Raw genomic sequence first — 24,843 nt, 5'->3', positions numbered from 1 at the left:
ATACAGTTGATTGTCACGTGAAGCAGTTCGAGCACGTCCGTAGCCGATCTCAACCTCGTTCAACCTCGTTCACTATACGTCCAAGCCAGTTTTAACTAATTCTTAACCCGACCAATTCGTTCGCACTACGACCTCATCTCGTCCCTAGTGCGTGTGTATTCGCGTCCTGGCCCGTCCTGGCCCGACTCCTGTGGTTAACGATCGCGTTGTAGCCAGTCTTCATTCATGTTCAGGGCTCCGAGCTGTACACACCATGAACGAGCAACAAACGGACCGGACCGGTGATGTGCATACGTACTGAAATTTATGTCCGACTGCATCACGTCGTAACACGTCCCTTGTAGGTTCGAAGTACGACAATTCCGTTCGTAATACGTCTCTCTCATGTTACGTACGTTGTCAATCCAACTAACTGCAGAACGGGATGGACAGGATAAAATTTTGAGCAGACTCATAGTTCTAGAGCACCCTCCCCGTTCGAGCCCGTCCATGAAGTTCGTAATGGACTGTCAATAGTTGCTACTATGTCCATTACGTTCATACACAGTTGGAGCCCGTTCGACAACATTTTCACGAACGTATTGAGAACTAGTTTGTTGTGATGGGGGCATTAGGTATGTGTCGTCCGACCTCCATCAAGTACATCATGATGTCGATTAGACAGTATCTGGTTTGACCGCATCTGTTATAAAATTAACTATTAAAATTGTGTTAATGACGCACCTTCTAGTGTGAATAGTCTAAATGAACATATTTAATGATTGTATCTGTTTAATTTTCTCTTAGCGTATTAGAAAGGTGCCCAACGAAATTATTCATTTTGCAGGAACTGAAGAACCTTGGGATATATATGAGACATACTTGATAATAATTTCCAATGATATTATAAATTTAGATTTTAGGGTACTAAATGGAAATCACTACACTAATGTGCGTACTAAGACATCACAACTGGCACTAGCCTACCACTACTGGCACCATCGGCGTGCACCATGCAATTCTCCACAAAGATATTCCTAAATACGTCACTAGTTTAATTAGTTTCTGCCAACAATGGCTCATCTCCCTAAGGTGACCTAGTTACATCCCAGAGGGCTCTCGCAGACCCCCATAGACTATCCCACCAATATCGGCACCGACGTAAAGGTTGACTCTATATTTGGCACCAATGGCGCAGTCAGCTTGAAGCTCTCTCGGGCTGTTGTCTGGCACATTCCACAGGCTTATTGAGTTTGGACTGGCATTGATTGAATTTCGACCAGTAACGGGACTTTGGTGATACATCGCTGCGCTTTATCAATCAGTCTTGGTGTTGATAAAAGAGGCTGTGAGATAGGCCTGGATACTTAGACCGTCTCCACAATGACAATTCATCGTACCTATTATGATTGCATATGTATAGAAATATTCAATGTCAGCTCGAATAGTCGTTTTCATGGAAGCTTCAAGTGTCTGATGCTAACTCATAAAATTGCGAGGGCTGAGAGGTGTTATGGTGATGCATTATTCAAGCAATACTTCTAAAACATAAATAAGTACGTCATTTCACGAAAGAATGTGTGGCATTAAAATAACGTTGATAACAGAAAGAAACATTTGGAAAGTTTACATGAATATGATATCTATGTGGTCGATATTTCAGGTCAACTCATGAATAACCACGGGTTATTACAGAATGGGTCTTTTCTTCTCAAGCAAAATCTTGATGTTTATTAAACACAATTGGAAACGCACGTACATTATACTATGTCGTTCGTGAAATTATGAAAATGAGCTTAATTCCACATTTTGTAATTTTGCCGAAAAAACTATGTCGGGGGCAACATGATAAATAATACCAACATGGAGAACTAAACCAGAACCGTTGTCACAAGCAAACACAGCAATATTTTACCACACTCGTTCACACAATTATCATCTAAAATTGTTAAATGTGCCTTATTTTTAATTATTCTGATCAAGAAAGAACATGTAGATATTATGCATTTGGATTTGAGGCAGAAGAGGGGCGGCGGTTTAGCCTAGTGGTTAAAGCGTTCGCTCGCCACGTCAAGGCCCGGGTTCGATTCCCACATGGTCTTCCCACGTCATATTGCTGGAATGGTGCTGAAGGCGACGTAAAACTATACCCACTCATTCACTGAAGCAAAAGACTATTTATGAACAATTGTAAACCAAAATATGACCATCCGGAAATAAGATTCACTTTGATTCAACTTCAAATGGCGTTTTTGAACACTGACACTTTTTTCATTCAGTGATGAGTTTCAGTTAAAGACAGAATCATTCATGTGCACACTAAACGTCTCGCGCTGACAACTCTCACTCAAAGCATGCACGTGCAGGCCGAATTTAAAGGAGATCAATTATTCAGCATATTCACACTCCATTCACTGGCCCTTTTCAGGGGACATATTTTTCAAAACATTTCAAAATATTCCTGGCACCATCCAAGCATGAAGGCGCCGAGATGACATAATATGGCGGATAACATTGTCTCTAAATGTACTGTCAACAAGGCTTGCGCAGAACTGTTGCGTGCCTTTGTCTGTCGCAACTATGGGGGACTAAATAATTAATATGAACGCTTTAAAGGATCGATGTCCCAGCAGCGACGTGGAATTGAGGGGGTTTGTAATCTGAGTCAATTTAGAAGGCGACTGCATTAAGAGGTCTGTGGTTATTGCAGAAAACGATGCCACCCACAATATCGCATGTGAACATCATTTGTAATTCATTCTCAGTGGAACCATCACGTAATGGCAAAATATTCAACACGTAACGATGAACAAAATATCCTGGATGTTGATGTTGGAGGTTGTAAATCTGATATCTTGCAAATTGTTTACATGTTTTTCACTGCATCTTTGATTCAGAGCGTGGGAAGTAAGATGTGTTTAAAATGACTTGACCTAATTCAGTGTTAACGTACTCGCATGCGACGTAGGCTCTGGGATGCTATTCAGTTGTCCCAATTATTCTGCGTCAACTTGCCTCCCGCGATCAGGAAGCATAGCAATATAAACTAACAAGGAGACTAAATTTCCCATTGTCACAACCAGAGCAGGTTTTTGTTGATTTAAATCCTAATCCAAGCTATAATTAAACCAACATACATGCCCCGTTTGCCATTAAGCACGTGAACCTTGTTTGGGTGTACACAAGCTGTTAAATATTACATGCCCGCTGCTAAGTTCGATATTTTCAATTACATCTCACTACACGTGCAATAATGCAATTGGAATTTCAAGCACAATCGATGGAAATGATTCAAACAAGGATAAAAAATATTACCCGTTTGCAGTAGGCTGTTCAATCTGCAGGAACATTCTTAATTTTCTAACATCGGTTCCATATGGCCGCTGTTAATCCGTAAGTGTTTTCAGTCAAGGGGCACAAAATAAGTTAAACAAAACAGATTTTCGTAATGAAGTAAATCCCCACCAATAATACAAGATCGGTAAGGGAAATAATATCAAAATTGATATTACAATAAGTCGATATAGCTTTATTTAATGTCAGTTAATTAATTAATACAATTTTCTTTGATGGCGTGGTTCTTTTTCTTTGATGCTGAATCGAAACGTTTTGGTTATGAAGTCTTTTTTCAGTTAATATGATTATATGGCAATTATCTTCCAAACTTAATTAAATCCCATGATAATGAAATTAACAGTTCAGGTGAAGGGGATTGGATTTGAGGTTCAATAAGCGTTTGAGCTGCCTTTTCTTTGAATCGCTTCTCAAATGATCAACAAACTGTAGCATGATAGCCTTGAAATTCAAGCTCCTGGAAGCAATTGCACCATAAGGTGTATCATTTCAGAAATCATCCGCAATAAATGTCTTAATGATACTGGAGTGTTAATCTCATCATCATTTGACCTTGGATCCAACTGATTGTTGCTATGCAGATTCTGGGATATACAAAATGAAATATTCATCCGCGGGGACTATATTTCGTCTTCGATGCCATGGTCAGAGGCGCAGGATGATGATGTGAGAGTGATGCGTCCCGAGGGAAAAACTAGCGTTGAAGACAATCGACTACACGTAACTGGCATTCGCACAAATGACTGACACCCACTGTGCGGTTCAACCACGTGGCTTTGCAGTATACATGATCGATAAATGACTATTCACACAAGGAATGAACGAGTTTGATTCATATTGATCTTACATTTATTAGCTTACCATGCAGAATCAAACAGTCTAAAATTACGCGTAAACCAAATAATTCAATGGGAACATTTAAGCAGTATGTAAATTAAATTTCAGAATACTTAATCACGTGGGAATTGTGCGAGGAAAGAAACAGGAAAACCAATCAATAAAAGCCACAGGTTCGCGACGTGCATATAGAACACTAAGTTCATTTTACGTAATGGCATATTCATGCAAATATACTGAAATCAACAATGTTCCCGTTAGGGAAATTGCTGACGCTGATGGTCGCTGTTTGAAATCAAGAAGGCACCCAATGCAATGTACAAGAATCCACATGCAATACACACGTTTCTGCATACCCTTGTTATGTTAACACCCTCTTTCTTTTGCATTCGAGAAGACATGGGCTTCAATAATATCGTACATTACATTAATGTATGACAAGACGCCGACTCCAGGGTTCTGAAGCAACACCCACGTCACTGGTGACCCTTGGTCAAGTGGCATAAGCCTCTCCAACTATAGATACCACGTCCGCCATATTGAACATATTACTGACCATTGGTCAGTTTGTCTTCAATTCAGAACCAACGTGTCAGTCCACACATGAAACATGAGAAACGTGTAATACTTACAACCACCTTTAGAGACGAAACAGATCAATAGGAAATAATAGCGACAGGCATCCGAAGCCGGTCACTACGTATGACCCATTACCAGATGTACAGATTCCGATACAATTGAAGTAAAAAGAAAGAAATACCTAAATCATCCGTGCCGTGTCCTTCTAAAACATGTGTAGGATCTCTATCCCAGAACGGCTTGGCACACAGGAACCGCTCCACGTTATATAATATAGAACAAGCACTCATGTCTCCGCCTGCCTGATGGTGGGCTAGCCGGCAGTGGCTCACAGAAGCCGCCTTCCTTCGTCCATTGATCGTGGTAGTAGTAGCGCGGAGGACGATGGCGCTGCCAGCGCACTGTTGATTATGTAGATCAGCCTCTACCTTCCGCTGCCTGCTGGCATTGTCCTAGCGCTGTGACTCATGGTGATGGACCATCCACAGGTTGCTTGTAGTCGGGACAGGGAACGGTGTATGTGGAGGGGGCAGGGGTATATGTGGAGGGGGCTGGGGGTATATGTGGATGGGGCAGGGGGTATATGTGGAGGGGGCTGGGGGTATATGTGGAGGGGGCTGGGGTATATGTGGAGGGGGCTGGGGTATATGTGGAGGGGGCTGGGGGTATATGTGGAGGGGGCTGGGGGTATATGTGGAGGGGGCTGGGGGTATATGTGGAGGGGGCTGGGGTATATGTGGAGGGGGCTGGGGTATATGTGGAGGGGGCTGGGGGTATATGTGGAGGGGGCTGGGGGTATATGTGAAGGGGACAGGGGTATATGTGGAAGGGGCTGGGGTATATGTGGAGGGGGCAGGGGTATATTTGGAGGGGGCTGGGGTATATATGGAGGAGACAGGGGTATATGTGGAGGGGCTGAGGTAAATGTGGAGGGGGCTGGGGTATATGTGGAGGGGGCAGGGGTATATGTGGAGGGGGCAGGGGTATATGTGGAGGGGGCTGGGGTATATGTGGAGGGGGCTGGGGGTATATGTGGAGGGGGCTGGGGTATATGTGGAGGGGCTGGGGTATATGTGGAGGAGGCTGGGGTATATGTGGAGGGGGCTGGGGTATATGTGGAGGGGCTTGGGTATATGTGGAGGGGGCAGGGGTATATGTGGAGGGGGCAGGGGTATATGTGGAGGGGGCATGGGTATATGTGGATGGGGCTGGGGTATATGTGGAGGGGCAGGGGTATATGTGGAGGGGGCAGGGGTATATGTGGATGGGGCTGGGGTAAATGTGGAGGGGGCTGTGGCATATGTGGAGGGGGCAGGGGGTATATTTGGAGGGGGCAGGGATGGACAATCACGGGTTGCCTGAAATCGGGAAAGGGAACGATGTGTGTGTAGGGGGCAGGGGGTATGTGTGGATGGGGCCGGGGAGGACAATCCTTGGGCTGCTTGCAGTCGGGCAGGGAACGGCGCGGAGGGGACCGGGGTACACGCGGATGAGTCCACAGAAGGGGTACCGGCTGGGAGTACATATAGAGGGCGGGTAAAGGAAGGTACAGGTCGATGGGTAAAGGAAGGGGTAATCCGGGGGTACATGGGGACCGGTGAAGAAAGTTGGGTACGATGGGGTACAGGGGACCGGTCATGGAAGGGGGTACACGAGGATGGTAAAAGGAAGCGGTTGCAGGATGAGGATACACGTAGAGTGAATATAAGAGCTAAGTGTCTGTGTTCAAAGTTTGAAGTGACAGAAAATGGCTTACAGAAGAATTACACAGGCTCTTTGCAATATGGCACATTGTGCGAAGATCTTGGTTATTGTTATAGTAGATACGCTGCATAAAAAACTGTCGGTATTGAGAATAAAGCAGTCGTCCTGTCGGGCGGTTATCATGTATCTATGAATTCTTACAATGTCTCTAGTGTTAACTGTTGTAGCGGTGTGATGGAGTGGGATTGTTACATTGTGCCATGCATAAACAATGAGAAAGAACAAATATCGATGTCATTGGGGAAATATAACATCGTGGGATATGTCAGTTGTTGTGGTGAATAATGGAACTATGCAATGTCCATTGGTGCTATCTTTTCTGTTGCGTTGGCGGCTCTGGAATTGGTATGGAGCAAAAACCTGCTATGTCGGTGCTCATAGAAGTGAAGCGGAGATAGTGAAATTCCAGTTGGAAGATACGAAGACAAGGCATGTGAACGAAACACACAAGTCTCCCGCCCGTGCATCGTGTATCGGTGAATACCACACAGGAGTGGGGGAGCACATCCTCAGCCTCTAGACACGTACGTGGCTGTGGAAGTAGGGCCTTGGGTGGGCGTTGGGTAGGCGGTGGGGTGGGGATGTGTGTGGTGTGGAGCGTGTGAGTCAGGGTGGGACTGTGAGTGGGATGGGGATGAGAATGGGGTGGGATGGGGATAAGGTGGGGTGGGAATGCGGTGGTAGTGTGGGTGTGAGTTTGGGTTGGGCTGGGAGTGGGGTGGGGATGAGGTGTCGTGGAAATGCCGTGGTGGTGTGAGTGAGGGTGGGATTGGGAGTGGGGATGAGGTGGGGTGGGAATGCGGTGGTAGTCTGGGTGTTAGTAAGGATGGGATTCGGGGTGTGGCTGCGATAGGGTTGGGGCTGGGGTGGAAGCGGGGTTCGTTAGCGGTGGGGTGGGAATAAGGTGGCGGTTGGGTCTGAGTCGGGGCTTGATGGGTATCGTCACTTTCAGTTAACCTAACCCTTTTCAACACCAACCAACCTTGAACATCAATCGAATTTCATACACAATATGACAAGAATCGTCAGATGCGACGCTTCAAGCATCATTGTAGGGAACAACAAACATAATACGGTTCAAGCAAATCAAAAACAATTTCGCTGAAGAATAATTGACAACGATATCCAACAGCCTTTACGATTACAGCAAACACGATCTGCTTTCCATGCAGATGGCCAGCAGAGAACACGATGGCATCACATTAGCCGGACCCTGGGGAACGCTCCTGGATGCAGGGTTCAAGCCAGAGTCATCGCTCCACTGACCAGTCAGAAAGTACCGATAACAGGCGTCAGACGTCGTGACTCCAATATAGACAGTATTGACCACTACCTCTTACATACGGGGTCACAGATTTCTTGGTCACTAGGGACCACTAAGTATCAGGACAGCGTCGCATACATCGATATCACTGTTGTGTGTCCACAGGGAATTGTCCAGTTTATGCCTATAGCATATGAAATGAGTCCATGGGCGCTGAAGGCATCCTGGAAGTGTAGCAATGCATTTTGCCAAGACAACCTATGCCTTATATAACTATTCTCCATCATCCATGGAACTTTGCATTATTTCCAAAGGTCATATATACAGATACTTGGAAGGTGCAACATTTATCATCAACACACAGCAGCATGATATTCGTTCTCAACATTTCAACAAAGTGGTAAAAATCTAATACATGCACCATGCAGATATGATAAACCCTATTTTCACTAACAGCCCTTCTGTTTTTGTGACAATGGGTAGATTGTTCCTGGACCTGCTTGGTGAGCTCCACAAGTTCAACCACTGATGATGAAAAACACTACCTACTTCACTGTACCAAACACACCCAAGACAGAAGTATACTCTTAGCCACACAAAATGTCAATTGGTTTTTGTGTTAACAGGAATGTATGTATGTATGTATGTATGTATGTATGTATGTATGTATGTCTGCATACATGTATATATGAATCATAATGTTTTGTCATTTAAAAAATGGCATCTGTTCCGTAATGGAATGTTTCTGCAATTCATTTTATCTTATCATATCTTATCTATAGAATCAAGACAGACACAGCATCTCAACACGCCTGACTTATGGACAAAACCAGTTATATGGAACTGCTGTCTGCAATGAACGCAGACCCTATCGTGTTTACGTGCACCCAAATCCCCAATTCGGCAACCAACACACGACTTCCACGCCTCCCCCACCACCGAAATTACACCACTTAGTCCCTGTATATCCCCTGGCCACACAACATGGGATTCGAACCCAGACTGACTGATCTCCTGAGTGAATGACGTCCCGCAAGCGGCGAGGTGCTGCAACAATTACTTGAAGAAGGAATTTTGTGGAACAGGCCGTTTGAAGCTAATGATGAAATATTGATCAAGAGGCGCTCAAAGGCTTGAGCGTGTATATTCGTTTAGCGTCTTGTTGGAAGTCAAAAAGTATGAGATGGCGAGAGAGAGGCCGGCGAGAGAGACAATTTGTTCCATTTCACTAATTAAGAAATTAAGAGTTTTAGCAACTAAGGCAGCCAAATGCGATCAAATTCATTCCAATAACAATTTCAATATTCAAATACGTCTTAATGCTAAGCTGTAAAATAATTATATTTTGCCAAAGGTCCCTCTGATCATGAACAAGCACCAAAGATAGACCTCATCCCTGACGCCTTTCCTTAAAAAACAAGTTATGACAAATCACATTATAATACACACATTTTATGTTTTAACATAAAATGCACAAATGTATGTTTATCTTTTTATTGATCAGCTGATTTAAATTCGGAAACAACGCGTAGAGACGGTGGTGATAAATTCCACCTCGCTACCCACAGAGGCAATATACTCCACAAATGAGCCGAGCACTGCTGGTGCCGTCGTTCTGTAGCGCCTGTACTCCTGATGGAGTCGTCCATGTTTGCTGCACACGTTGCTACAAGTAGACAAGTAATCAATATGCGCATGTGTAGCTCACTGTGCACGATATGCATGTGCATGTGCTCAAACAACTGTCGACAAATGCCGTATGTCAATAAGAGGTTGAACGGTATGTCATTATAATGATCAGTTTGCCCAGTTGGTATTGACGAGTTCTGTATGGTAGAACACTTTGAAGTAATGGATCGCGGTTCTGCTCTCATTTGTGATAGAACTTTGTGGAGGGCGGTTGTTCCGTGATTGGCTTTTCAAATGGAACGCTGTGTGTGTTTTCACAAACAAAATGCTGTGTATATGCGTGGATGAAAAGTAGCACGATTGATAAGGTGTCCACTTATGACGAACAGGTTCTGGGTTCGATTCCCATCACTAACAAAAATAATTATGCCCATTCTTCAAGCAGCTTCAATTATTACTACATATCTATCTGACAATAAACGTGAGTGAGTGAGTTATTATTTATTTTATATAAGATCAGTAGGGGGGATAACTTGGGAACGCCAGAAACCTATGAGGGTTCGAATCCCGATTCGCCCCGATTATGTTTCTAGGTTTGTCAGCACCATACCCGTGATCATGGGTTTCACCGAAGTGGAAAACGTCTGAGACCTGCATCACTTCGGGCTTTCCTCCCACATTAAGCTGACACGCCGTGATATAACTGGAATACTGTTAAAAGCGGCGTTAAAACAAACTCACTCACTCACTCATTTCTGCTACAGATACCGCTACATGTTCTTTGCCTGATAGCATTCATTCACCTGATGAAGGAGTAAGTATATTCTCCGAAACGTTGTGTTCCTCATAATAAAGAAATTGACATCCATAAATTCCGTTCCTTAAGTGTATCACTTCTAAATGCCTTTCAAAGACTTGATGGGACGGTCGGGCAGCCGAGTGGTTAAAGCGTTCGCTCGTCACGCCGAAGACCCGGGTTCGATTCCCGACATGGGTACAACGTGTGAAGTCCCCGCCGTGATATTGCTGGAATATTGCTAAAAGCGACGTAAAATCAATACTCAAAACAACTTAAAGAACACCCACAACTGGAAGGCTGAAATACCCATCTGTCATGTCATCAACTATAGTCATGTGAAAAAAGCAGGAGTTCTTTAGCTTATTTTGATTAGAATATACACTTTGAGTGTGTCCATGGAAACCAATCCGTAGCTATTGTTAAGGTAAACATTACCTCCCTACGTCCGCTTCTTGGATAAACACATATGGAAATGTATATTAACAGAGACACGATAAAGAGAGTGAGATGGGTTGACGGACATGCATCTGAAGAGTGAGGCAAAGGTGGGTGGACGTGAAATGGGGTTTAACGCCGCGTCCTAAGACTTTTGCACTTATATAGCGACGTGCATGTGCGCGCGTGCGTGCGTGCGTGCGTGCGTGCATGTAGCTTCTTGTATTAGTCCGGACTGATGCCAATTTATAGTGCTAGCACACTGCGATACGATGCCGCAGTTTAACATGAATACCCCACTCTGATACAGCATACTGACTCAGAGCCGACCAGTCCTTAGATCACCCCCTTAAGGCCGTGCACCAGACAGGGTAACAAGTATCATCTTTTAACGTTTTTGGTACGATGCGGCCGGGGATCGAACCCCGGACCTTCCGCTCTCCGGGAAAACGCTCGACCACTAGAACACGGAGGAGGTCCAGTGAGGAAAAGAGCACCACGGGGAAAAAATATCGAATAGAATAAAAATATCGAATAGAATAAAGAACACAGACATCGCGTAGCTCTTGACATTCTCGATATATAAACGTTACATGGTTGACTCATATCACGGCGAATCAGTTGTGGGAGCAAAGCCCGGAGTGGTACAGGCCTTAGACGTTTACCACGTTGGCGAAACCAACGGGCATGACCAGAAATCATAATTATTGTGGCCCGATTTGAACCCAGCATCATTCTTTGGATTCTGGCACGCCTACGGATGCACGGGCCATCCGTTACAATGGAATAAAAAATAATGACCTTTGTTGTAGGTCCAAAAGTGATATGAAATGTAGTTTAACAAAGACGCGAGTAAGGTCTGTCTTCAGATTCATTGGCATGGAAGCCTGGAGTAACCCCCACCACCCCCAAACCCAACCCCACCCACCCATTTACAGATGCATGCATACTGTTTGATGTTTGACCTTATTGATCTTTTCTGGCGGCACTTTATATTCCTGGAAGTCTGCTAGCTCTTTTCTTTCGTGTCCTTGTTTCTGGTAATCCGATTTTGGCTGCTTTACAAATGTTATGTGTATGTCGTTATCAATCCTTCTTGGAGGAAAACCGAACTATCTGGAGACAGAATGAAATATAATTTGTTGATTCGCACAACGGTGAATGTCAACAATTCAGGGTGAAATAACACTTTTAACTTGTTTTTAGTCTCCGCTGCTCGCACTTGTTTCGACATTTTCTTGGTTACTTGTATGATAGCATCTTTAAAAAGTTGACACAAGGTCCACCTTCTCTGCCTGTGACGGAGTGTTTCACGATATCATCACATGGCTGTCTCGAAGGCTACGTTTCTTGTCGAGTGTTAAGAACAAACGTTACTTAAGCCAATAAATAGTTTAAAAATTACAGTTCAGTCCGTTCCTTATCAGCCTCAAACATGCTGTTACGATTTTAAAAATATCTTTTATCTGTATTTAACATGTGTTTAAAGGTTTAGTCAGCTGTGCTTTGGTTGGGCATCAGATTCACATCATCATTATAACCTATTTTTTCCAATATGACCAAATAGTGATGCCAACTGACTGTGAGACATCTGGAGGAGGAATTAGTTATCGGACTGTTAAGTGTCATTTACGGCTGGATTTGGCTCAACGTGGGCGTATCATTAACATTGGAAAATAGCAGAATCAGCATTTCTGTAAGTACCACGCCGGGGAGTTGGTGACAGATCGTAAAATGGAAATATATGTCATAATGCGAAATCTCTTCGGAAACAGAATCCATCAAATGTCGGGGATCTTAGTAATAAGGCTGCATATCTACATATTCTCCTTACGATGCAACTCAAGGAGTACCGTTTTATTGATGCAATAAACACACTTAAGCTGCTGAAAGCATCTGAGGGTAAAGCATTGCGGAGTTTGTTGATAAGAGGTGATCACCACACGGTGAATGATACTGAAACATATTTTGGTGGGACATTTTAGAGAGGCTTATAAACGATGCACTGTGCGAGGCAACTTCAAGAACGAGTGCGCGTCATTACGGATGATTGAATGAGCTGATTAATCATAACGCAGGACAAATAGTTGAAAAACGCCGATTCCAAACTTTGGGTTGAAATTTCACCGAGCACTGGGTAAAATAATTCTGCAAAATGGAATATTTATTATTTGAGACGCATTTACTGCCACGTCTCACGCTATCATTTAATGGAAATTGCTATTTCTTCCGAAACGCTGTTTCCTTCCAATTTTGAATTATTCTTTTTTTCAGGTTATCAGTCGATACAGATATTACACGAACTGGTGATGGGTCTAACAGGAGGAGACGGACTTGCCGCCGACCCGGCAGCAGCAGTATCCGGCAGCAGCAGTATCCGACAGAAGAGGGCAGGGATATTGATTATTGATGTCTACTTCTCCTTGTAGCTTAGAATACGTTCTGCTGAGCAATTAGTCTTACAAATGTACATGCCTCACCATAGACAAAGGTATCATGTCAAAGCCTTCTGTCAGAGGAAACCGAGAGGCCAATTTTACGAACAGATCAAACAAAGTGATACTGACCTCAATAGAACTTATGCTCAAAAGCGATATACACGCTGAGATGTCTGATCAACAAAAAGTAAAATCTACTCCAATAGGTCGTGTTCATTAACTGATGCACCAAAGTGGACTCAACACCAAGAGGTCAGTGTGACCAACCGATCCACCAAAATGGTATCTACACCAAGAGGTCAGTCTGAACAACCGATCCACCAAAATTGTATCTACATCAAGAGGTCCATAGTGACCAACCGATCCACCAAAATTGTATCTACATCAAGAGGTCCATAGTGACCAATCGATCCACCAAAATTGTATCTACATCAAGAGGTCCATAGTGACCAACCGATCCACCAAAATGGTATCTACATCAAGAGGTCCATAGTGACCAACCGATCCACCAAAATTGTATCTACATCAAGAGGTCCATAGTGACCAACCGATCCACCAAAATTGTATCTACATCAAGAGGTCCATAGTGACCAACCGATCCACCAAAATTGTATCTACATCAAGAGGTCCATAGTGACCAACCGATTCACCAAAATGGTATCTACATCAAGAGGTCCATAGTGACCAACCGATCCACCAAAATTGTATCTACATCAAGAGGTCAGTGTGAGCAACCGATCCACCAAAATTGTATCTACATCAAGAGGTCAGTGTGAGCAACCGATCCACCAAAATTGTATCTACATCAAGAGGTCAGTGTGAGCAACCGATCCACCAAAATTGTATCTACATCAAGAGGTCAGTGTGAGCAACCGATCCACCAAAATTGTATCTACATCAAGAGGTCAGTGTGAGCAACCGATCCACCAAAATTGTATCTGCATCAAGAGGTCAGTGTGAGCAACCGATCCACGAAAGTGGTATCTTCATCAAGAGTGACCGATCTCAGGCCAAGTAAGCTGACACGTCAAGCAATCGAGGACAAATTCTGCCAAAGAATACCAATTATATTTGATGTTCGTTAAACTTTTGATAAGACCGCCCCTGTGGTATAGTGCGGAGAGTGCATCTGCCTGGATATCGGAAGGTCGGGGTTCGATGCCCGGTCACGTCATTCCTCAAGATGGTACTTAGAGTTACCCTGCCTGGCGCTCGTCATTAAGGGTACTGGTCATCTCGGAGTCTGTATACTGTGTGAGTGAGTGAGTGAGTGAGTGAGTGAGTGAGTGAGTGAGTGAGTGAGTGAGTTGGGTTTAACAGTATTCCATTTATATCACGGCGTGTCAGCTTGATAAGGAAGAAAGCCTGAAGTGATGCAGGTCTCAGAAGTTTACCACCGGTAAAACCCACAAGCACGGGTATGGTGATGACAAACCTAGAAACATAATCGGGGCGAACCGGGATTCGAAACCACAATCATAGGTTTCTGGCGTGCCCAAAGGACGTAACTCTGCACAGCGAATTGCGGCGGCTTAGACGACTGGGCCCCCCGTGCCCCAAGTATACAGTGTCGGAGTGGGGTATTCATGTTGAACTTATTATTATTGTTGTTGTTGTTGTAACGGGTACCCGGTAGTTATCAATTCGATAGTCGCAGACGTAGAAAACGTGCCCGTTGAGGAATTGGCATGGTGCAAACAACACTGCCATGTTTCTAACTGGAAAACACCGTTTCTCACAGATGAGTCACGGTAATTTCTGATCAAACATTAAAGAAGCAAGTCATTAATTGCCATTGAAATATTAATAAAGCATCAATGTGGTTACCTATAGACGTCATCCAAATGAACATACATGGTCAAGAATGTGAGAGAGCACTTGGACATGCTCGTGAATACAATAAGAGAGCGCATTAACTCTCCATTGTGAAAATACATCTCAAGAATATTAATCAACGTAGTTTAGCACGGTTTGGAAGAAATGGTATTATGTAATGTCATAAAATATGAATAAGGATTGAATTGAACTGGTAGAAATCTTCAGAAATGAGTCAGCCTCGTAACAAAGCCGAGTGACAAGCAGCTCCGTTAAATGATCCGAGGAATGGAAATTTCGGTGTCTAAATTATGCGTAACCAAATCACTCGGAGCTACTGAAGTCTAGAGACTCAACTGACAATGCAAAACCAATTGTTGGGTTGGGAAAAAAAGAACCATTACACTTTTTATCAAATTATTGGTCTCGGGTCCTGCAAGCAATCTGGCAATGACAACGGCGCGATGACTGACATTTAGCTTCCGCATGGGCGTGGCACAACGACCCCGATGGTGAGTATCACACCTCATCACACCCCGTACAGTCATTAGTTTAAATCAAAGCGTATTTTTTAAACGAGAACAAAAAGGAATATAATTGCTATGGTTTTATGTTAACAATCAGCGGCCATAACATAAAGACAAGGGGGTCTCGTTATACGGTATTCTTCTTCGGCGAGGAAACAGGACGGTCCTCTGTCAAGCATGTGTTAGACCATAACGATGCAATAAGCGTCACTTTGCTAATGGAACGGTTCTCAGAGAAACGGGCATACGAATGATTGAGAACCATAAACAATAGTCTTGAAAAATATTTTTTAATCCTACAGTGCGAAAATTTGATGCCATACAACGCAAAATAATTGGCGTTGTCAACCCGCGTGTCACTGCCTTCGTTTTTGGCTTTGTTTATTGTTAAAACAAGAAATGTCTTAAAATTATCAAGCACGAGTATGAAAATAAATTACTTGAATATGACTGCCATAAATGGGGTTTTATGAACGCACGCTTTGTCCTAAATATGCTTTTATTGCATGAAGGTCGTGTAATTATTAAATTAGTTTCAGATAAGCGAAAACCCATGACAATGTTTTGAAATATAATAGTCTTTTATCAGGCAACATTAAAGTGTCACGAATATGTCGTATTAAAAACACGTCAACGTTTTCATTATAGGAGAATACGTGTCTCAATTCTGTGGCTAACTAACATTCTTTACATGGTCACGTGACATCGATCAATTGTGTAAAAGGGATCAGATCTTTATCAGATAATTTTCCAGTTTCGATTTCCTGTATTTCCTTTGGCTTTAGGAATCAATTCATGTCAGTATTATGCGATTTAGAGCAGTAAATTTTAATTATCCAACTGGGACGAAAGAGCGAGGGAAGAACGTCTTTAATAACTATCGTAAAGCAGCCATTACGGCGGGATTGTGCACGTGGGATTTGACAGGGCGAGGTGGTTTCGAGTTGATGTACGATCTGGTGTGGTAAACACAGTTAGGGCTCGTGTGAAAGACAGAGCGGCCAAAGCGGGGGATATATAGAATTCAAAATTGAATATATTTGATTTAAACGTGTTGGTATCAATTCCTTTTCGTAAATCATGTGTCGGCTTTTCTGGTCCGTATAATTCAATTTTGTTAAAAATGTATGTGACATGATTTTAATTTTCTTTGGATAAATTAAGGCAATCTCTTACACAAAGACGTACTTGTGTTTTCTGTATGAACGAACCTTGCGAGCCACCAGTCTGTACCTATAGGGACGCTTCAATCACTTTGTAAGTTGAGCACATTTATTGACTCCATCAACGGCCATACGCTGTGTTGCTGTGTCGCTGCGATACTTTAACTGAACATTATGTTAATGTTCGTCTGTCCATTGATTGGTGGACCAGAGAGATACGTCACTGCCTACCAAACTGCCACGACAATTCAAGCATAGACACGTTTGTCCATCGTACATTCAGGCATCTAAAAAAGCTTAACTAATTTCGCAAATTTTTTAAACTAAATGTTAACAATCCTCTTGCTTGTATCATGCTTATACTAAATACCTTAAATACAGAATATCAACATGTATGTTCTGAACACATTCAATTGACTTGATATGCTGTCTTATATATACTATTCAAAAGAAGTTAAAAGCACCCCTACAACGGAAAGGCTGCATGGTGCAAAACAAACCAGTCAACTACATACTTTGTTACACAGTGATTTTTGCTTGGTAATATGATCTCCGTTATCTGTCTTAAAGATACACCATCCCAAGGCCCCTCTGGATAAGGACCAGCACTGAGTCTGTTAATGGATGTCATTTTGTAACTAGAAACTCCACAATCTCTGCTCAGATCCGAGCACATTCTGACCGCTGGAGGATATAGTATACAATCATATGCAAATTATCGTGAGTTCTCTAACTTATTTTGAGTAGTATACCTGTCTTTGATCATATGCATATGTAGGGTGGGTGTGGGTTATGGGAGTGGGGGTGAAGAGGGGTGGGGGTGAAGAGGGGTGGGGGTGAAGAGGGGTGAGCGGTCTCAACATCCCAACAAAACGTTTACTTTGTATAATACGTATTGTTTAAGAGCATTTCTATCTCTCAATTCCATACCGATTTCAATAAAAGTACCAAATTCGTCAAATTAAAAAATATAAAATGATATTAACATATGCTCTTAAAAAAGAGTGGTGTTTTAAATCGGTATGATGGAAAATATCCGTCAATTCCCAACACATGACAGGAACGAGGGTTGTCAAGGCTTAATGGAGCAAGAGACGCTAGTGCTATCTGCCAATGCCTAACGTCAATCATTACTGTGATGTTGGCCAGGGTTGAAGATCCACCATCTGCTACATGTTAGCTATCTTGTCCCCCGTGAGTTCATCTGTGTGCGCAACATTTAAATTACATCACACGCTCATTTCATTCCACACACCGTACGCTCGCATGTGTTGCCCGTGCGACAATACCTCAAATTGTCGGCCTGGACATGGGTTTTGAAATGCAGTTATCGTACGTGTGTTTTTTCGGCGTGAAAAAGTGCATATTTTTTATGAATCTGTTTCTATTAGAGAACATGTGTCTTTGTTTTCAAAAATGGTTGTAATTTTGTAATCTCGTATCAGTGTGTTTTATGGGGTTTTGTAACGTATCGTTTAACAATAATTTAAACTCATGGCTACGATAATTACAAAACGGGGTTAGCAATTTTAAATCTAATTGAATAAAAATAATGAATATTTAAGCCGTTTATTCCAACAGATAATACAACAGAATGAAATAAACAATGCCGCTTATAAACAGATTGTGAAAAACAATATGATTTTTTCAGGATTTTCAATGACAAATTGGTATTGTGTGATACGTCACATTTCAGGCCCAAACACCGAGTGTGGTAAGTTTTGGTCATGTGACCACAAACAAAGCACGAAACAATAAATCTGTTTCCGATTGTCTGGATTGTTTAACTGTATTAGAATTGTGTTTATATATGATTATCTCGAAAGAGGTAAATGTTTGAGACCTGTATCACTTCGGACTTTTCTCTCACATCAAGCTAACACGTTGTGATATAACTGGAATACTGTTCAAAGCGGCGTTAAACCCAACCCACTCACTCACTCACTCACTCACCCACCCACCAACCCACTCACTCACTTACCCACCCACCCACTCACTCACTTACTCACCCATTCACTCACTCACTCAGCTGCCGGGCGTCTCATACAATGTAACCTCGTTAAGTCGAAGTCCTTTCATTCGATAAATAGCGTATGTCCTGGGATCATCGTATCGATGTTTGGTGTAATACCGACCTTCCGTTTGTCTTGAATTAGGGAAAACTCGATACATCTTCGACTTAACGAGATTTCACTAAATGAAAGTTACAATTTAGCATAAACAATACCACAATACAACCAATCAGTACAAATCAGCTTGTAAAATATTTTAAGCAAACGGCTTCACTAAATGTTTAGCCAAGGACAACAGTGTCTAAAATAGCTTGTGATGGTGACACACACACTTTGATCATAGTCATACACAAAAAAGCTTCAAGCACACGTGTGGCTATCTTAGGCGCGTGCCGGGCGCGTGCTGTGGAGGGTTAGTTTGTAATAAGCCAGGCTTGGGCAGTCAGGCTGGGTCTAACTGATGCCTCATTGCACAAACAGGGCCGCGTGCTATAACAAGGCTTCATGTTGTATCAATGATGACCAGGCATGTTGTTAACCCATGACTCATGTGACAAGGTGAGGCTAGTTGCATGGGCCCTGCAACGTGAGGCCCCGGGGTGGTGGGGAGGGGTGGGCGGAGTTGTTGGGGGTGGGGAAAATATCACAAGATAGGGTGGGGGTGGTAGGACGCTAGGAGTGAGTGAGTGTGGTTTTACGTCGCCTTTAACACACTATTTAAGCAAAATCGCGGCGGGGGACACCAGAAATGGGCTTCACCCATTTTACCAATGTGGGTGGATGCTAGGATGAGGCGGGGTGAGTGAGTGAGTTGGGTTTAACGCCGCTTTTAACAGTATTCCACTTATATCGCGGCGTGTCAGCTTAATGTGGGAGGAAAGTCCGAAGTGATGCAGGTCTCGGACGTTGTATGACCCACGATCACGGGTATGGTGCTGACAAACATAGAAACATAATCGGGGCGAACCGGGATTCGAACCCACAATCATAGGTTTCTGGCGTGCCCAAGGGACGCAACTCTGCACAGCGAATCGCGGCGCCTTAGACGACTGGGCCAACCGTGCCCCCGAGGCGGGGAGGAGGATTGGGTAGGAAGTAGGAGGGGACGGGTAGAGGGAAGCGGAGTAGAAGGCGATGAGAGCCTATGATTGACGGGGTGGAGATGCACCACTGAGATGAACGAAGTCAGGTAGAGATGGAGTACATAAACGATGGGCGGTATCTGTAGCAGAAATTAGTGAGTGAGTGAGTTGGTTTAGCGCCACTTTTAACAGTATTACAGTTATATCACGGCGTGTCAGCTTAATGTGGAGGAAAGCCCGAAGTGATGCAGGTCTCATACGTTACTTCGGTGAAACCCACGAGCACGGGTATGGTGCTGACAAACCTAGAAACATAATCGGGGCGAACCGGGATTCGAACCAAAAATCATAGGGTTCTGGCGTGACCAGTAGCAGAAGTGAAAATGGATAATTGCGAAGTGCAAGAAATGAGGTGCCCCCTACCCGGCCTTTCAAAACCGGCAGCGGGAAGGTGAGTTTAACATAAGGAATGATGCACAATAGGTTTCATGGTGAGAGTGACACGTCATAGTACGTGGCGTACATCAGTGCAGAATCAGACTAACTTGGGCGTGGAGGGCTGGTGGGGGTCAGGACAATCCAGTGGGTGCAGTCAGCAGGGGTAACGAAGTCAAACATCACCGACTATCACTGTATCCCTGTATCAGATATCTCAGTGGCCTGGGAAGGCAGCGCGTTCTGGAGGTTGTCTGTCTTTGTCTTCTAAACCCCGATGGACACATCACACCACGACTAACGTGTCTACACAATAGCGTGCATATCAAGTGGCACAGGAACTGAACATGAGACTTGTATTGTCGTTAAAATCAAATGTTAATTACATCTAAGAAGGCCAAAGCTCAAAATACTTGAAACGTTGTCCTTCTGACAGAGTAAATCGTGTTTACCAGAAGAAAGCGCATCTTTATAGATATATAAATATTTTATAAGCCAAAGTATGAAGTACATGTTTAAGTGTTATCTTCAGGGAGAAGTGATCACTTCTCCCTCAAGATATGACTGAAACATCACTTCTCCCTCAAGATATAACTGAAACATCCCTTCTCCCTAAAATAAAACTGAAACATCACTTCTCCCTCAAGATATAACTGAAACATCACTTCTCCCCGAAATAAAACTGAAACATCACTTCACCCTGAAGATGAAACTGAAACATCACTTCTTGCTGAAGATATAACTGAAACATCAATTCACCCTGAATATATAACTGAAACATCACTTCTTCCTGAAGATATAACTGAAGCATGTCGGAGAGCAATTCAGGTCGAATGATCATTTCCTTATAAGTATATGCGCTACTGTACACTAGTCAATTTCACCTCTTTATTATATCATATCATATCATATCATATCATATCATATCATATCATATTAAAGATGGCCATACCTTAACTGTGTTGTCATATCATATCATATCATATCATATCATATCATATCATATCATATTAAAGATGGCCATACCTTAACTGTGTTGGTGAAATAGTGCAAAACCTCCGCCTAACGTTCATCCAAAGACACAACCTTCTCCACATAGAGCACGTAAGTTAAGAATCTACATGTGTGACACACAACATCGGTATTCCATACCTACAAACAAATACCGCAAACAAACAACACATCACGTATTGGTCAAACACACAGCACATTATGACAGCCCCCGAGTGCTGATATATGTAGTATTTATGTCGCCATGGTTCGTTTCCGGAAACTTCTGTATAGCCCTGATCGACATGACACAGCTGGTCTGCCATAACACTACCTGTAGACAAAGGTTCGTGTTGGTTTCATTTCTTCACAACTATAAACCACATTTATATGACCCTTCTGGGGAAGCTGTGTGCGTGCGTCGTTATGTTCTACGTGATACAGAAACTGTTAGATTCAGCATGGCTACTGAACGACAGAGATAGGCTGGCTGATTGGATTCATGGAATAATTACGTAAACATAATATTCTATTGTTGACAACCCAGGATAATGATCTTTAGGGGACAAAATATCATGATAAAAAACCGGTTTGGGAGTGAGCGAATATTGCTTTTCGCACAGTCTGCAGTACTCACAAGGCTGATTCAAGTCATTCACAAGCACGAGAATAAGAATGAAGTCATCCCTGCATTAGAGACTCTGACAGTATATATTATTATTCTCATTGCTTATATCCTTCTCATCGTTTCTATTGTAGTTAGACCGCCTCCGTGGTCTAGTAGTAGAGCGGAAGGTCCGGGGTTCCATCCCCGGCCGCGTCATACCAAAAGACGTTAAAAGATGGTACTTGTTGTTACCCTGTCTGGAACTTGGCATTAAGGGGCTAAAACAAGGACTGGTCGGTTCGGAGTCAGTATGTCTGAGTGGAGCATTCTTATTAAACTGCGGCTTGGTATCTCAGTGGGCTATAAATCGGTATCAGTCCGGACTAGTACAAGCACACACACATACACACACGCACGCACGCACGCACGCACGCACGCACACACACACACACACACACACAAACACACGTGTATGCACGTCGCTATATAAGTGCAACAATCTTGGACGTAACGTTAAACCCTATTTCACCTCACCTCTATTTTTGTTAGTGACCATTTCATAGCTGCCACGTTGTTAGACTAAAATCTAGTCTCTGAAATGAACATATCGTACATAAAAAACAGTTGTTCAGTTATCTTAATAAAGATATAATAAAAAGGAGCCCATTGATCTAGACTACCACGTTGTAGGCACCCTATTGTTTTACTAATCATGGACCAGTGAAGATCAGGGGTAGAATTGGTCTTCAGTAACCCATTCTTGCTGTAAGAGCTTGGCGTCAGGTTGGCTGATGCATGTCATCGTATCCCAATTGCCTAGATCGACGCTCATGATGTCAATCAATGGATTGTTCGGTCATATAGCTGGATATTGCTCAGTACGGCGTTAAACAAAAAAACAACAACAAACATATTAATCATAGCAACTGTATCATATCTCTCTCTCTCTCTCTCTCTCTCTCTCTCTCTCTCTCTCTCTCTCTCTCTCTCTCTCTCTCTCTCTCTCTCTCCTCTCTCTCTCTCTCTCTCTCTCTCTCTCTCTCTCTCTCTCTCTCTCTCTCTCTCTCTCTCTCTCATCAGCTCATTTTAAGTTACTAAGCATCCTTCTCTATCATCTATACAATCACACCAGTAAGGCAACATGCAAAATTAACCAACACGTTCTGACCAGATGCCTGGATGCACAAATGTTTACGATTTTCGCTAAATCAAACAAAACAAACATTCTTTTAAACTAAGTGCAATAAATGTATGGCTCATGTAGTATTTATTTATTTAGGAATCTGGTGTTGACGCAGCGCTACCGACGGTAGGGCGCGCTACCGACGTGACCTAAACAGCTTGTATTGAGTCTCGACAACCATAATAACCGCTGGAGCCGCTGTCGGGCTGCACGGCCGTCGAGCGACGTAAACGGGAGCCAAGTCTGCAATAACTAGCGTTGTTGCAACGTCAAGCCATAACCAGAAAAAAAGACGATAGAAGAAGTGCTTGAAAACATCAATGACCCTCGAACGTGACACAGACCGTCTTTTAACTGACAGGTTGCTGATGTCGCATTAAGTCGCCTGCAGTGAAGGCTATTGATGTTTATGTTTGTCAGTGTTGAGCAGTGTCTGTCGGAGTCCCTTACTACTGCTGTACGCCTAGCCATACATTTATGTAAGTGTTTACATAATACTTTGTCAATGCGTGAATGGCAAGTGCAAAACAAAGCGGTCATTGCTTACTGGTCAATACGCGTAATGGTGATAACAGTAGGGAATAAGGTCTTTGAAATTCACGCTATTCCGCTAGCCCGAAACTACTAAGTGTGCTGGGAACAAGTAAAAATGATGGTGGTCCTCATGGAGCATTTGAGAACTATGATTTTGATCAAGTTCTAAATGCTTCAATTTTGCTTCAAATTGGAACTGATAAAATTGACAGAAAATGTAAACAGTAAATATTTTATCTTATTCAAGCAGAGCCTGTGGACTACTTAAACATGGTTTTCACCAATAATTTGGAAAACAACAACTAATTTATAAGTAAGGAAATGGGTTTGAATAGCCTTCGACTTGTTAGTATCAGCAGGCCAGAAGTTGTTATTAATGTGTAGTATATATACTGAACAGGAAAAGTTAGGGATCATGAATATTTAGGACATCATTTTTATGCAAGTGTGTGGTTAGTCTTAACTACCAAAAAACATATCCCCAAAATATTCACGATCTCCAACTTTTTCGGTTCAGTATATACGGTTTAACTTAGCGCCATAATTCTTGCTTCATACGGTCGTTTTCGGACGAGTGGGTTAGTGAGTTGTGTTTTAAGGCGCTCTCCAGCTACGTTGGGAACTCTAAAAATGGGCCTCACGTGAATAATACCCACATGAGAATCAAAGCGGGTTGTTATCCTTCCGCCCCCATGACGAGAAACACATCCATGTACATCACCATCCGCACTACTTTAAAGAGTTCTTTGTTATTTTCATCGAACACTGCTTACTTTCAACAGTAAACTCACGTCTAAAACCGTTAATTATGTATGTTTTTATTTATGATACAATTACACGTTGTGTTTGTTGTTTATTGCGCTTGTCAAAGTAAACCACCATATCCATGGCACGAACTCCCCAGCTCGGTAAAGTATACGTGTTTTGAAATCCAATCGTGTATGATTCACCACTACAATATCAGCACGATCAAATGTCTCGCTGTAATGATAGTCCAGCCACCAAACATAATTCACCAACACGCAAAAGGATAAACAGCGGCCTCGTCGTGGCCGCCATCTTTAAGTGACGTCCATCTTGATACGCTTTGTTATCGTGGTCATGAGTATCATCATGTGTCTGCGAGATTCCGTGACTAGTGTGAGAGTATAGGGTAGTGATGTGAATCACAGAGAAGGCGGTCGTCCTGGCGGCTGGTCTGGTCATGTGTCATTGACCACTGGACAAGACAGGGATAAGAATCAAGGCGGTGGTTCAGGGGAGATAACTGACAACCTGTGACACCATCCGGGCAATTACGTTTTGCCCGTTCATGAGATTGTGCGATAATCGGAGATACGATAAATCCCCAGTTACTGTTCTATGTGACTTGATCCTGATTCTCAAATCAAGGGCGTAATTATTTTTAATATATAAA

At 43.0% G+C, this 24,843-nt stretch overlaps 1 protein-coding gene across 6 annotated transcripts in view; it reads right to left on the bottom strand.

Annotated features, from left to right (window-relative positions):
• The window catches only part of LOC139445641 (uncharacterized), an 84,618-nt gene that overhangs the window by 13,010 nt on the left and 46,765 nt on the right, over window positions 1–24,843 (bottom strand). Inside the window, exon 1 of one of the 6 annotated variants that reach the window (XM_071226823.1) lies at window positions 4,931–5,095. The exons of the other annotated variants lie outside the window; for them this stretch is intronic. Within the exon in view, the coding sequence (XP_071082924.1) occupies window positions 4,931–5,039 (109 nt within the window). The 5' untranslated portion in view covers window positions 5,040–5,095. Of the gene's footprint in view, window positions 1–4,930; window positions 5,096–24,843 lie in introns of those variants that run through there. 6 annotated transcript variants of the gene reach the window in all.

The sequence above is a fragment of the Haliotis cracherodii genome, unplaced genomic scaffold, assembly GCF_022045235.1.
Source record: "Haliotis cracherodii isolate W230 unplaced genomic scaffold, xgHalCrac1.p SCAF_6, whole genome shotgun sequence".
NCBI classification, from domain to species: Eukaryota; Metazoa; Mollusca; class Gastropoda; order Lepetellida; family Haliotidae; genus Haliotis; species Haliotis cracherodii.
The sequence above is the reverse complement of the archived record's forward strand: the minus strand, read 5'-3'. Positions and strand labels throughout refer to the sequence as shown.